This window comes from Hippocampus guttulatus, chromosome 9, assembly GCF_054856545.1.
Source record: "Hippocampus guttulatus isolate MCC_2025c chromosome 9, RoL_Hgut_1.0, whole genome shotgun sequence".
NCBI lineage: Eukaryota > Metazoa > Chordata > Actinopteri > Syngnathiformes > Syngnathidae > Hippocampus > Hippocampus guttulatus.
Window position 1 is genome coordinate 645,706 of NC_141269.1, and position 15,015 is coordinate 660,720.

Sequence of the window (15,015 nt, forward strand, 5' to 3'; positions counted from 1 at the left end):
GTCGCGGTACAGTTTGGATTTCGGTTCCCGCGCTGAAAAACGACAGAGCAAAGGTTCGGTTTTTTTTTTCTTGCATCAACATTTCTTTGCAAGTCCTTCCACACATACAAATAACCTCAAGATACTTTTATGTCTGAGGTTATTATAAATAACGAAAGCTGATGCAATAACAAAAATCGATGGGGGTGGGGGGCTTGGGAACAAAATGAAATCAAAGTGAAAATGCGTCTGTATAAAACGGTTCCCTTCAGATTCACTGTAACCGTCAGCACGTCCATTCACATGCACACATCCTTTTTTTTTTTTGGGTGTTGGGTATGTTGTTATTTAGGAGGAAAGCATTGTTTTGATTTTTGCGGTATCACAAATGCAACCCTCCCCCCCCAAAAAATAGGATCAAAGTGAACGTTCTGCTTGAAATGCGTCCTTGCACAAAAAGCTCTTTTTCTCTTGAGTATTTCTCGGAAACGAGCATTTCCAAGAAACCTGCCAATGTTCAACTGCTGTTTACTCAAGAATGGTTAAAGGTTGACTTTTTTTTTCCTGATGAAAGAAGACGGTGAAAGCTTTCTTTTGGTTCCATGTTTATGTAACTCTTGACCTCCGTTTTCGGTTAGCCCTTAAAAATGAGTAAAATGGTCCAAACTGGCTGGCGCCGCCTCTCCCAATTGGAGAAAAAAAAGGGGCCGGCATGATATGAATTCATATACGAATCTTTTACACGGTACAGTGTCACGTTCTAGTCCGCTCACCGTACGTCTTCTCTCGAGGAGTAGACAGACGTGCGCCCCTGCGCTCGCCTTCTTAAACTTTGACTGTCACCACGTCCGCGCGCGCTCCGTCCTACATTTTAATGGCCCTTCGTTGCCGGGGAGACGTCAACGCGGGCGGCGAGTAGCCATTGACGCGTGAAATCCACCTGTCTGCCAGAGCGGTAATGACTTATCTGTCTCCGGGAGGCGGCGGCGAGGATTAGCGGCAGATGCTGTCAGCGAAAGGAGGCAAATTGGTGTGGAAATGGAAAAAGAGGGAACCTTCCCAGAAAATGTTGCCAAATCAGAACAAAAACGCGCACACCTCAGATGGAGATTCATTCGCTTCTTTTCCACCACCGTCCGAGGAACTTTGAGGATCTGGTTTCGCGGCAAACGCGAGTCCCGATATCAGGTATCGCGTCAGAGCGATACCGCCCCTCTGTCGGCGTCTCGGGTATTCGCTGATGATGCCAGCGAGCGATACATGTCTTTGTCTGTGTGTACGTGTGTAAATATGTACACGCCCCTCCGTTACAGATGCAGTTTGAGATGGAAACGCTGAAGAAGCTGCAGACCTCCGCAGATGATGTCGTCCCCCCGGCGAGCAAAGAGGAGGTCACCATGCTCAGGTGGGTGGCGACGCCCGCCCCGGCCAACCGCCGTCGGGCGCTCGGCTTTTTGCGCAACGGGCGGCGATCGACCGTCAGTGGGGCTCATCGGGTGCAAACTCTTGATATTTTCCAGGCAGAAAATTGAAGATCTGGAGGCGGAGCGCCAGCGTTTGCAGGAGCAGAACGAAATGCTGGAGATGCGGCTGGAGAGACTCGACCTACAGGTAAGTGCCTTCTTCTTCCCGCCTCTGCGAGCCCTCTCGCGGGCCAGGCCGCGAGCGCAGCCGTCTCGTTCCTAGACGCGGAATTTTCCCGCCAGACGCAAAGTTCCAAATGATGTGCGTTTTTGGGATGCAAGGAAATTTCTTGGTCCAAAAAAAACGGCGGTAAACCTTTTTTTTCCAGCAACGATCGCAGTTTAACAATCGCCGCCATTGTTGTTTTGATCTCACGTGACGAGATTTCCGTTCTCGCGAGACGAGACTGGCGAGATCGGCCTTCGCCGCGCGGAAAGCAGACGATCGCCAAGTCGTGTCACGTTAAAACGAGTGTTGCCACAGAGGAAGCGGCTAAAGTTGGATCGTTTTTTGCACTAATAGTCTTGTATCCCTGAATTATTGACATTTTTGCAGCATTTGTTGATAAGAAATTAACCTATGATCAATGTACATTGTTGTTGTTCGTGTTATTATCGGATGCAATTGAAGAAGTAGACCATTTCAGAATTCGAAATTTGGCACTCAGACCTTTCTGATCAGCGAGTCCCGCAGGACTCGCAGGGCTCAAACTGTCAAATGATCACTGTGAGTGTCAAACTCATTTGGGTGGCGGACCGCACGGTGGGGGTGATTTCACTCAGAAAGGCGGGGCGACGGCGAAAACTCTCACCGTGGAACCTCAGCTTCCACGATTGCTCCTTTCCGCAAAGTGGGACTCAAAGCAAATGGCCCGAAATCCAAAGCAGAATTTCCCTCAGAAAATAATGTTCATCCAATGGATCCATTCCAGAAATCCAAAAAAAAAAAAAGACTTGAATTCAAAGTAGTAGGAAAAAAAAGGCTGAATTTGCCGTGTAATTTTTACAAAATTACACGGCTCTGAAAAAGACAAATCAAACAAAGTGCGAAACTCGACAATTGCGATTCTTATCGATGGCAAAACATAAGCTAGCTACTCTGCGTGTAAGGGCCCGCTCACTCAACTCACTCACACGCTATTGCCCACAAGGTTAAATATTGTTCTAAACCTCAGCGTAGATCGACTGCACATACTGGATTTCTGCGGCTTGAAAAAAAAAGTCATCCTAGCGCGTGTGAAAGCATCCGTCTATTTTCGTTGGACTTCGGTTTGCGACATTGCCACGTTGTGCAACTGCGATCCAAATTTTGTTGACACATTTCATTTTCATTGATCTATTTTATGAAAAGACAAGAAAAGTTAGGGGGCGGAAAGAAGTCCAAACACAAACAAGAGTATCTAGCCCCTTAGCAATAGAAAACAAACGACAACCGCAACCGTGGACGGCCAACTTCTCAACAGAATTTCACAACGCAAAACAGAATGGATTCAATTCCCTGATTTCTAATCGATCATTTCCGCTGCTAAATAGCAGTTTTGGTTTGTCATTGATTTCTTGAAAGTACAAAAGGGACTGAGATGTTTTCATTTGACAAGTCAGATTGTTCCACAAAGTGACGCCTGGCAATGGAACGCGCGCATTCGGTTCCACTGAGTTGTGAGCACTTTCTCTCTCTTTTTCAATCTTTTTCGCGAGCTATCGGGTCAAAGTCGGTGATTAGTTTGGGACGTCATTTTCAGGAGGTTATATTCCACCAATTGATTGAATTTTAAAGATTTGAACCGCGTCAATATGGGATGGGTATGGTTTCATTGAAGGCAATTAGCGTGAAAATGCGGGCGCGAGCGCGCCAGCGTGGCCGATGGATCGGCTCGGCTCGGCTCCGCGGCTTTCTCCCCGCTTCGACTTTGCCACGCTCATCGGGGGGGCTGGGGGCCTCGCTGCCGGAATAACTGCAAGTTAGCGCATGAAAAGGCCCGACGGGCTTGTCGGATGATGTCGCCATATCGAGATTTGAGCGGGCGTCGCCGTGGCCACGTTGGCAGTCTTTACAAAACTGCACGTTGTGTTCACCGAAGACTAAATTATTGCTTGGATATTTTCTCAACTCCCAGATATCTTTCCAAACCACCGGCGCTGTCGACAAAGTGCCGTACGCGGAGCAACCGTAAGCAAAGACAGTCCAACTCAAGATCAAGTCTCATGCAGACGAAGGCGTCTTTGATTTTTACTGGCGCAAATAATCGAGATCCCCCGAAGACTAAAATATGAAGTCGAGGATGTTTTCCAACAACACGCATCACATTCACTGAATTTGAAAGTGCTTTGGCAGACTGCAATGTCTGAGCAACAACAAAGAAAGAGATGTACGTTTGAATCGTAGTTGTCTTCGATTTTGCCTAAAACATCCATATCCGCTCTGTTCGCTGAAGTCCAAAGTCTCCTTCGATTTTTTTTCCAAAACATTTGCGTTCCTTTCACTGAAGACAACCGTCTCCGATTTTTTGTTGTTGTTGTTTTTCTTCTCATAAATATCAAGTTTCTTTTTCCGTCAGACTTATTGAAGACTCGCGCGGCGTGTGACGTCTTCCAAAACACACGTAAGGCCTTTGGTCCTTCCTGCCGCATCCTTGACAAGGTCTTGCTGAAAGAAAACAACTTTTTGCTTTTGTTTGCTTCCTCGGCTCCTTCCGCTCGCCACAAGATGCGATATTGATGGCGGCCGACCTCGCCGGTCCCAATGTAGCAGCCCGGCAAATATCCAAGCGCGTAGCGAGTCGGGCGCTAAAGCGTCAACATTGTTCCTGTTCAATTTCGCTTCCTGTTTTTTGATGCTCACTTCCTACCAAAGTGAAGCCGGCGGAATATTTCTCCGCCTTTTTTCCCCCATGTGTTGTTGCTGTGAAGGGCCCAAGACGGGAGAAAATTGTTGCCCTTGCAAGCGATTGCATCAAGCGAGCCGCTGCGGCGGATTAGGTTTTTTTTGTTTGTTTGTTTGTTTCTTTTTGTGAGATGAGAAAAGATCCACTTGATGACGACGCCCCAATACCCGCCGCCATCCGTTTGCATCTATTTGGCTCTTGTCAGACATAATGCGCATTCGAACCCTTTTGGTTGTGCCATCTTGATAAGTGAGCAAAAACAAAAGTTTGGCTTTGGGCAAGAGATGGAAAGATTTGCTTGCCATTGCAAAGACGTTTGTGGCGCGACTGTCAAAATCAAAGGCCAGTTAGTCCACAGTGAAACAAACGTAGGCATTTTTGTGTCGATATCCGAGACTAAATCAGTGGTGATTTGGAGTTGGACCGTTTTTGTGCTTTCTACTGTCTTGTATATTCATTTTGTTTTATTCTGTGAATTATTTTTGCACCATTCTCTTTGTCAACAGCGCTGGTTGTTTGAAGTGCTTGAGAAAAACACTTGAGTTGCGACTCGGATGGGATTTTTTTGTTTGTTTTGTCCCGCCCCCCCCCCCCCCTGCCCACTCCTCCAAACGCATCCGTTGACCCTAGCGGACGAGGTCCTTTTCACCACATCTCGTCATTATTGTTGTTGAAAGAATGTCGAGCCGCGCCACAACATTCTGCGATTCTTACTCGTTTGCTGGCGATTCTCTTTGAAATGCCGTCGTTGCCAACTAAACGGTCGTTTACGTCGCTCGCCAATGCCGGCGGCCGTGCGCAACGAGTGCTAATTTGATTCCTCTCTGGCGTGCTGGCCGCCGCCGCCTCTGCGGGACTCGGCCGTGGTTAAGATTCATTTGCTCGTTTGTTGTTTTGGCTTGAGGAAAGGGAGAAATCGCTCGCTTTCTGCTTCTCTTTAATGATTGAATTAGAGTTGTTGTTTTGGGGGGGCGGGGGGGGTCACTTTTTGCTTCCCACTTCTGTGTTTGATTCCTCTGGTGCCATTTTCCGTATTACTCCGTGAGTTGGGTTGTCCTTGTTATTTTGTGGGGGCTGCTCGATCCGTGGATCCCTCTTTCTGAGGCAGATTCTTGTGCAAGTATTTTCTACATCAGGGGTGCCCAATATGTCGATCGCGATCGATTGGTAGCCCGCCGAATGGTCCCAAGTCAGTCGCGAGGAGTGTAGGGCGAAGGGGGGGAAAAAAAAGATTTGTGTGTCTGCGTGCGTGTTATTCATATCATATATTTTTGTCTTGGTGCACTTTGTACCCAAAGCATCCACTCACTTTCACTTTCCCCCAAAAAGTATTTAAAAAAAAAAAAGGTCACCTTGAAGTTGTTAGCGCTCAGCGGTTTGCAATCGCTGCTCGCCATCTGAGCCGTCGCCATCCACCGTATCTCGATTCATGGATTGCGATCCCTCAGGGCGACTACGACCCCCTGGAGACCCGCGTGCTCGGCTTCAAGATGAACCCCGCGGCGGCGGCCAAGCGGCAGCGGCAGCGGGAGACCGAGGCCCTGCGGCAGGAAGTGGAGCGCCTCCGCGACGTGGTGCGCAAAGTGCAGGAGGCGGGCCGCGGGGCCCGCGCCGACGCCGCCCTGCACTCGGCCGACCTGAGCCTGCCGCCGCCCAAGGAGGTCCTCGGTGAGAAGCCCGCCGCTTTTTCGCTCATCGGTTTTGTTCGCGTGGCCCTTTGTTTTGGTTTAATGTCAAAATGAGCGGACCGATTCCCGGAACGCTCGACAGCGGAGAGGCGTGGCAGTTGGGCGCTGCGGTTTTGCTCGGCAACTCGGTTCGAACGGGCAAGGACACAACAGTTCAGTGTTAACTCATGAAATCGCAGCCATTTTCAGTGGAGCAACCCCCTCATTCCCAGCGATTGTCCCCCACCCAGTTTGACTGAATTGAGTGGACAGAAAAGGGTCTCAAAATACGAAGTCGTCCATTTTGTTCTGAAGCCGCCATTTTGGAGCTGTACTCTAACAAACTCCTACCGGCCGATATGCCAAAGTCAACCCCCAAGCAGAAGCGGGGTGCTATTCCTAAAGAGGAGTGGAAAAACAATACATCGTCTGCAACCCCCCTCCCCCTCCCCTCACAGATTTGTTGAAGCAGATCGAGCTGTTGGAGCTGAAGAACCAGCGTCTCAAGGAGGTGTTCAAGCAGAAGATTCAGGAGTTCCGCACCGTCTGCTACATCCTGACCGGCTACCAGCTGGACATGCCCATCGAGAACCAGTACCGGCTCACCTCTGTCTACGCCGAGCACGTGGAGGACTGCTTGGTCTTCAAAAAGGTTTTCCTTTCGCAGCATCTTCTTCCTCTACGCACACACACACACACACACACACACACCCAATCTGACCTTGCGGGCTGCGAGCGCATTTATGAACCATTAGGCTACCTTATTGCTTTGCGCCGCACTCAGCCGTGCAGCGAGAACGACGCTACGGCAAGACTCTTTTAGTTGTTCCTGTGTGTGCGCGCGTTGCCGGGCAGAGACCGATGACAGGGGCGGTGTCACCTGCATAAATCGTTACCAGCTGCAAACAGAGACACACACACACACACACACACGTGTGCACGGAGTCCTTTTGCCTTTGAGCAAGTGCTATCTTAAGCACGATTAATCTATTAAGTCAGCACGACCCTGGTCATGTTTTTCCAAAAAAATGACATGAACTATAACCGGTACAAATCATTTGGATTGGGCCATCAGCGACTTTTTCAAAAAAAATGTTTTGCCTCTTTGAATAGTGTTTTGCAAGGCGTTAACCTGATGAGAAGGGGCAATTGCCCCCATACATTTTTTTTTTTTCCCGTAGTCAAATTCATAATAATCCACTTTTTCCCCCATTGTGCAAAGGGGCAGTTGTGGTGAAGCAATCCCATTTTTAAGGCAGCGCGTTGTTCGAACGCACGTGTCTCTCGGGATTATTCTCCACCGGATCGTTTCCACTCATTGTACGGTAGGCGAATGTCGCTCCTGAAATCCAAACGGCCAATTTCTCAACGTCACGTTAGCGGCGGTCGGCGCACACTCCCATCGTCTCACTAAGTCGTTGCCACAGGCGGGGGTGCGTCGATGAATTAACTCGTCCGTTGTCAAGTTAGGCTGTCATCATCCCTTCATCGCTGAGATCCACTTTTCAATGTGAAATGTTCCAAATTTCAGCTTCCTCAACAACAAATACGATCCCGATTTCGATTTGTACTCCGTGATGGCGGACTATTCGTCTTTGTGTTGAAAACATGAACTAAAAAATTTTTTTTTTTTGCAACATTATGGATTTGAAACAATTTCCTGTTTTTGAATGAACGGATAGAGGTGCGATGTGTAGATTTTTAATCCGATTCATTGATGACTTGATTGTTGAAATGAGCGATCGCCGGTTGCAGCACTCCGTAGCTGTACGGAGGAAAAATTGCGCCGCATTGACGCAAGGCGAGCGATCGTCATGACGCGAGATCATCTTGATTCGCCATTGAAAGAACCTCCGAGTCTGCCGACGCGCCTGACGAGGCGCTGGTGTTTCGGTGCGCGAATGGCGTTTGACCGGCGCTCGGCGCTTTCCTCTCCGCGCGTGAACGATGGTGTCTACGCGATAATCACAAATTCAAAGATAAGAAAGAGGAGGAGGAGGAGGAGGGCGCCGGCATCCAATCCACCTGCGACCCTGCCGCAAGAGATAATTTACCCTCGAATTTTATTCACCTCAGAGCGTGCGCGCACACAATCGAAAAGCCCACATAAGTGTGCGGTCTCACAGTCGCATGCACGCACGCCCCCTCCGTCCGACCACGACGTACTCACTCGCTTTCCCTCGCACGCGCGCCACCGACGCTTTTAGTATTCAGGCTGCCGTCCGTGTGAGAATGACACGCGCAGTCTCGGCGGCCCTCGGCTGTGGCGAGGCGCGTTCGACTAATGCGGAACGTCATCGGCGCACGCGCGCAATCACCAAATAGAGCAACTGTTGTCGAACAAAAGAAACAAAATAAATTGTTCAATCGAATTGTTCTGAAGTCAAAAGGGGGGGGGGGACATAAAATCTATTATTATTATTATTATATTATCTGAAATCTGCCATCGCACTGCCGTTTGCCATCAAGCTACGCTAGCTCGTCCTCGGCGAACGCGGCTCCTGCACTTTGGAAACGAGAGCTGCAAAAGGTTTGACCTCACCGCAATAATGTGCAAGGTGCGCAAATTCTGCGTGGGGGGGAGGGGGGGGGGGGTCAATCCTATCAACTTGACTAAAAGACGCAGAGTGATGCATTGATACTTCCAAAAAATAAATAATACATAGACAGCGATGCCTTGACATTTGAAACAAGTGTATTTGCTCGTACGTATAATCCGATACCATTTTTATGGCTGATATTAAACCAATGTCGGATGTCAATATCAAATCAAGACCCCCGCCCTACCACTTTAGAGACCCAGTGTTAGGTACCTGAACTCGTCTGCCAGTGCTCGTTTACCGCCCCCATGTTTTATTTATTTATTTATTTATTCATTCATTCATTCATTCATTCAAAGGCTGTGCTGATCTCCTATCCGGAAGGATGCAACAGCAAATTGTGCGGGGACGGCGGTTGACGCACCCGAATTTCACAAACGACCTCCTCCATGCCTACCTGTTGACGGCTATATGCGTCAATGGCCGTGAAGGGCTGGATTCCATTTTACCAAAAAAAAACAAAAAAAACATTGAAGGCAGTCAATGAGCGAAGTGCGCCAAAATGTCAGCCGAATGACTCAGAAGGGAAACGAAAGACGGAACGCCTGTTTCAGAGCATATATGCAGATGTCAGCGCGGCGATGCAAAAAGGTCACTATCAACATGACGACATTCGCTTTGTTTAATCCTAACACGGCAATAAGGAATGAACCGCACAAATGGTTTAGTTCGTTTTTTTTCTCTCCACGCGCTTCAAAACCTTCCGAGGGAAAAGTCGGCAGTTTCAAATCCAGAGCTTGTTGACTCTGATGCCGCCTGAAAGCTTCCCGCCCCCTTTGCGCGTCTTGTTTGTCCGCAGTGTATGTCCGCGGTCGCCGAGGCAACGCCGCTTAGCCACCCACCTGTCCGCCGGGAGGTCGTCGCGGCCCGGCTTCGTGGCGTTTTCATTGCCCGCGGCTGTAAACATGGACCGGGGCCGCTCACGAAAACCATTTTTCGGCGCCAGCTAATTAGCGGGCCCGTCTTTGCCGCGCCATCCGTCAAAGAACCGTAAACGTCGAATTTGCTCTGCTCGCAGTCCAACTTTTGGAATTGACCTTCTTTTGGCTTCCCAAGTCGGAATTTGTCCAAGTTGCAGAACGCGCCCCGAAAAGTTCCTCTCACAAACCGGAATGGGTGACCTCATCTCCGTATTTGACGCTCGCGCCAGATTCAAAGACGCGCTCGCATCCTCGTGCGGGCGCAGAACACCCAACAAATTGAGAGGCCTCGACTTTCTAATTGGACTTTTGCGCCGCAAACGCTCGAACCAATTAGCGCCGACAGGGTGCGGCGAAGCGGTTCAAGGCTTCGTGGCGACACATCGACACGCTGCGAGTTTCTGCTAAGACTCTTCCCAAATGTTCTTAATTAGGACAAATGATGCCCCGACGCCGGGCATTTAATTTTTTTCCTTGCTTGTCACATCGAAAGATCAAAGGCTAAGCTTGACGATGCGTGACACCGCCCCCTCTCCTCGTTTCGCTCCAGGTGCTCACTTGTCACTTTGAAACGTTGAATCGTTTCCCGTGATGAAATCGGCCGAGCCGAACTGCTTCCCCACCGTACGGAGTCACTCGATATTTAGCGCTCGGGCGGTCGACGCGACGCTGATTGGAATATGAATATGGAAAGACGAGGCGGCGCCGATCTCATCCTGAATACCAAAATCTGCATTTAAATTGAAAGCCGCTCATTTGCATTTTGCATGCATTTGTTCAATTAAAGCCCGATGCCCCCCCCCACACACACACACCCTTCGCATCAACGCGCCAATCAACAGCTGTGCCATTTGATACACTCAACGTTGACTGATGGTCGCGGAATGTTAGCCGCAGCTACTTCAGAACAAGCTAATTATTTTGCACTTCTGTCTTCGGAATCATCTTTGAGAGGCCGAGTATGTCGAACACGCAAGGGATTTGTCTCCGGTCGTATCGGCGACGCCGCTATGGCAACTGCGATAAACAAAGACATGACAAGTATCGAAAGACCCTTCCGAAAGCGCGCGGGGGGACCGTTGTGCAAGTAGTAACACCCGACGACAGCTGTGCTGTGAATCAGCGAGCGGCGCTAAAGTGTCGTGATACTTACAACGGTCGTGCGGTTGGTGCCGATCATCGTCGCGGCATTTTTTTCGAGGCACCAGTTCGTGGGCGTTTCGATGGATGCCAATCGTTCAAGTACGGAGAGAGCCGGAGCTCCGAGGAGCGGTGCGCTAATCCTGTTCCACAGGGGGGTGCGCAATTACGCAAAGAGCCACTCTACATTTGAGTGTTCGTGGCGACAGGGAAGAAGCTGTTTGAATGTCTGCTGGTTTTGCGGCGCGTGGTTTGAAAGCGCTTACCTGAAGGGAGTGGCCGGAAGAGGTGGTGGGCAGGGCGCGGGGGGTCCAGGAGGACTTGCCCGTGTGCAAATCCTCGAGAGTGCCGAAGATTTTGAAAAAAAAATGTCTTGCCACCTCCGGAGTGATTTTTTTTGCGGCGGCCCCGAAACCGGACTGTGATGGACCGATTCAATGGCTGCCGTGTCGAACTGTCTCGCCGGCCTCCGCGGCTGGGATGCCTGCTTGAAATCGTGGCGCGATTGGACAAAATCTCTCCGATGTGGCTCAGTGATTGGCTGGCTCTACTTCACACATCATCATTCGACTTTGCCGCTGTGCTCCACCCAAATGTGAGAGCAAAAACCAGTTTTGGCAAACCTTTTGTTGTTGTTTTTTTTTGGGGGGGGGGGGCAATGTAGCATCGCACATCTGTCTCGTATACCAGCTTTGTCTTTGAAGGACCTGTGGAAATTGCCAATTAGTCAAAAATCCAAAACAAAATGGCAGACTTCCTGCAACCCCCCCCCCAGTGACATCCCTAAAGCAAACGTTAGCTCGCTGCTGCCTTCTTTCTCATCTTTGACCACTTTTCTTGCCGCCCGTTGGCGTGGGGGGGGGGGCAGCGCCGTTAGCATTCAGGCGGCGCGTGACTCCTCGCTTGGATGAGGTCACTCATAAGCCCCGCCCTGCATCTCAAGCCAGGGAGTATTGATTTCCTTTAATCGGGTAGACAAATGAAAAGAGCGGATGAATGGCGCAAGCGCTCCTTTCCAGGGGGACGCTTTTTCCTTTGGAAATGAAATCACTTTGGCTAGCCGCGGCCGCCTTTCACGCAGAGCCCGGCAAAGCGGGATTTTGGCGAGCGAGGCTTTTTTCTGATCGCGGTCCTCGTTCGGCCTCCGCGCACCAAAGCCGCGCGGCGCCTCAACTCTTTGATGGCTTTCGCACAGAACGACCGCCCGCCAAGTTCCTCGCTCGAAGAGGCGGCGCGAAAGGGGGCGTCCGGGATTTCTCGCGACGGACGCGCTTCAACTTGATCGACTCTCCTGCGCTCAAACTGGCGCGTTGTTTCTGGAAAGGTCCGAAACGGTTTCAGCGCGCGGCCGACGGGCGGCAACGCCAACGTCGGCCTGACGCGGTCACGATTGAAACAGATCGGAAACCCGCGACGGCGTTTCCCTCGTGACTTGACGTTTGCAGGGAGGGCAAACTGTGGTCGCCATGGTAACCGCACAGCGTCGTCTCCGCGATACGCCGGTCGACCTCCGTAGCGCTGCCCCCCCCCCACGCCTCGAAATCACGCCGATCGCCCGTACGTCGACTTTCGGCAGTCACTCACGTAAAGAGCGAAGACTTTCTCCGTCGTCGTGCCAGCGTTGAGCTAATATGAAGACGACGTCAGCGTGAGTTCCCAGTGTGCCGCCGGGCACCCCGGCCCCGGGCGAGCGCCCCCCCCCCCCCCCTCCTGATTTCCTTCCTTCGTTGACGCCATGTTTTAATTACTCCATCCTTCGGTTCCCTCATGGCTTTCTCCTCCACGCCGTCGCCTGGAGCTGCGGCGTCTAATTAATCCACACAGATTTGCGCCCGCGCGCGCGCACACACGCGCCATCTTGCCGATTCTCTCAGGAGACGCCGGCAACCTGACAAAGTGATGCGGCTTGAATTCTTTTACTTTGTGTCTGCTTGATAGTGTAGATATCAATTTCGCGCATGTACGTCAGGGGTGCAGCGATACGTTTTTTACCAATGCGAAACATTGCGATATGAGGCCAATCAATCTTTTTCTTTTACGTTCAACGCAACCCAGGGAGATGCTATTTTGATATCGCGCCAATGGCTTTTGTGCCAACAAACCGATCCGAATGAAAGGTAACTCCAAAGAGACGAGCATTATTTTCATTGGATTTGAATTGAAAACCAATTTGACTTTTCTGATTCCAAAATACACAAATGTTCTTTTTTTTTAAGGCAATGATTTCTGACCTTATAAAACTGCAAATCCCCCAAAACAAAAGGGTGTTCTCCGTGTCTTCAGATAACGCGTTGGGTGATTTTTTTTAATTTTTTTTATCGCATACAACTAATATATACCATGTCGAAATAGCCGAAAGAAGACTCCAGCTAAAACTAAAGCGAGCTTTTTGGCGAAGCTAAAACACAGCCAAAGTAACGAAGCCGATCCAGACCCGGTCGCGACGCAGCACGAAGCTTCTCAAGCGGAATCGCCTTCAGAAAAAAAGTTTATCGGTGTCTGATAGCTGAAAGGAAATGACCGAGGGCCTTGCGTGCGTGTCTTTTTTGGTTCGCTTGTTTAGGGTCCGTCGGGCAGCATGGAGCTGATGGAGACGGCCTTCTCGCGGACGCTGGGCGATCTGGTGGAGCTGCACCTGCACCACCAGAACAGCATCCCCGTGTTCACAGCCACCCTGACCATCGATCTGTTCGGGCGGCAGACCGTCGTCGCCTGACTTTTTTTCCCCCCGCGCTTTTTCTGCTTCTTCTATGTTGAAGAAACCTCTGTCTGTCTTGCGGGAGACGCGCCGGAGCAAGGACGGGGTCAATAAAAGGAATCCGGTTCCGGGGTCGAGTCGCTCTCTCTTCTTTTTGCGTTTTGGATTTATAATTCGCGTGAAAGCAACAGCAAGAAACAAATCTGTTTGGATTTCCACTCGGAAGTAGGGTTGCAAATTGGGGCTAATGTTTCAAACTTGGGCGAGGGTTTCAAACTATGATTGGGGTTTCAATTTTTTCATTCAAACTAGAGTTGGGGATTCAAACGAAGGTTAGCGCTTGGAACGAGGGTCAGGGGTTCAAATTAGGTTTTAAAACTAGGCTAAGGGTTTGCACCAGGGTTAGGGTTTCAAATTGCGGTTTAAAATCTATGGTTCAGGTTTCAAAGAAGGGTTGAAAACTAGGCTTACGGATTTGAACAAAGATTAGGGTTTCAAACTGTGTGTCAAACTGGTTTTCAACTAAGGTTTCAATGTTTTTCAAAATATTTATTTTTGTCGACCGTTTTGTTTTGAGTGTGATATTTTGCCATCAAATGTGAAGGTTGAATGATTTGCTCGCTTTTAGTGAAACGTGAAAATGTCACATTTGTTGTGGATAAAGCATTTGAAGGGAACATTGGCAGATACGAATGGCGGCATCGTGACGGTCGTCCTCCTTACCGTGCGAGCCCTTCGCATCCGCGATCTTTCGCCGCAAAAACCATGACGGAGTGCTGACGTCATTCAAGGCCGTCGGAGCAAAGGCGCTCTTGCGAGCGCTCGACCTTCGCATCAGCCGTCGGCTCGGCTCCCAAAAGGCTTTGGGGCGCGGAGCGCGGAACGTAACGCGATGAGCATTTTGGCGGATGCGCCCCCGTCTTGAGGTCGTCAAAATTGGTCTGGCCCGGCTCTGGGGCAGACACGGCACGTACACTCGGCCCACATACCTCAATGAATGCCGGTCCTGCAGTGGCCCACGTCTGGCATCCACGATGTGGGCCGCATTCGGCCCAGATCTGAGCCGCATTGCAAAACCATTTTTGGCCAAAAAAAACGACCATGGCGTTTTTAGCCCCCAAAAAAAAAAACATGTATAGAAACGCGTTTTTAGCCGAAAAAAACAACCATGTATAGTAAGGCGTTTTTGGCCCAAAAAAAACGACCATGTATATATAGTAAGGCGTTTTAAGCCGAAAAAAAACGACCATGTATTGCAAGGGATTTTTAGCCCAAAAAACGACCATGTATATAGTAAGGCATTTTTGGCCGAAAAAAAACGGTGCAAATGGTTTTCTTGATTGGCTGTGGCCCTCCCCTCTGCCGATGGCCCGAAGACAGCTGGGGGAGGCTCCAGCACCCTCCCCCCCCCGACCCTTGTGAGGACAAGGGGATGAGAAAATGGATGGGAGGGTGGATGGACAACACCCATGCCAGCAAGAAGAGAACGCGCAAGCGCGACAGGCCGGAGCTGGATTTGAACCCTGGCCCTCTGCGTTCGCACTCCAACGCACTAACCAGTGGACCACGGAGCCAGCCCAGCGTCACACTCAAATGTATAAATGACAGCATAAAACACTTTTTATTTTTTATTTATTTTTTTTAATGAAAAAAAATAAATGAT

At 50.0% G+C, this 15,015-nt stretch overlaps 1 protein-coding gene across 1 annotated transcript in view; it reads left to right on the forward strand.

Moving 5' to 3' along the window:
• mad1l1 (mitotic arrest deficient 1 like 1) overlaps positions 1-13,484 on the forward strand; it is a 30,489-nt gene extending 17,005 nt beyond the window's left edge. Inside the window, exons 14-18 of the mRNA XM_086119503.1 lie at positions 1,293-1,384; positions 1,500-1,590; positions 5,776-5,995; positions 6,453-6,646; positions 13,218-13,484. Coding sequence (XP_085975629.1) covers positions 1,293-1,384; positions 1,500-1,590; positions 5,776-5,995; positions 6,453-6,646; positions 13,218-13,370 — 750 coding nt within the window. The 3' untranslated portion in view covers positions 13,371-13,484. The remainder of the gene's footprint in view (positions 1-1,292; positions 1,385-1,499; positions 1,591-5,775; positions 5,996-6,452; positions 6,647-13,217) is intronic.
• The last annotated feature ends 1,531 nt before the right edge of the window (positions 13,485-15,015 follow it).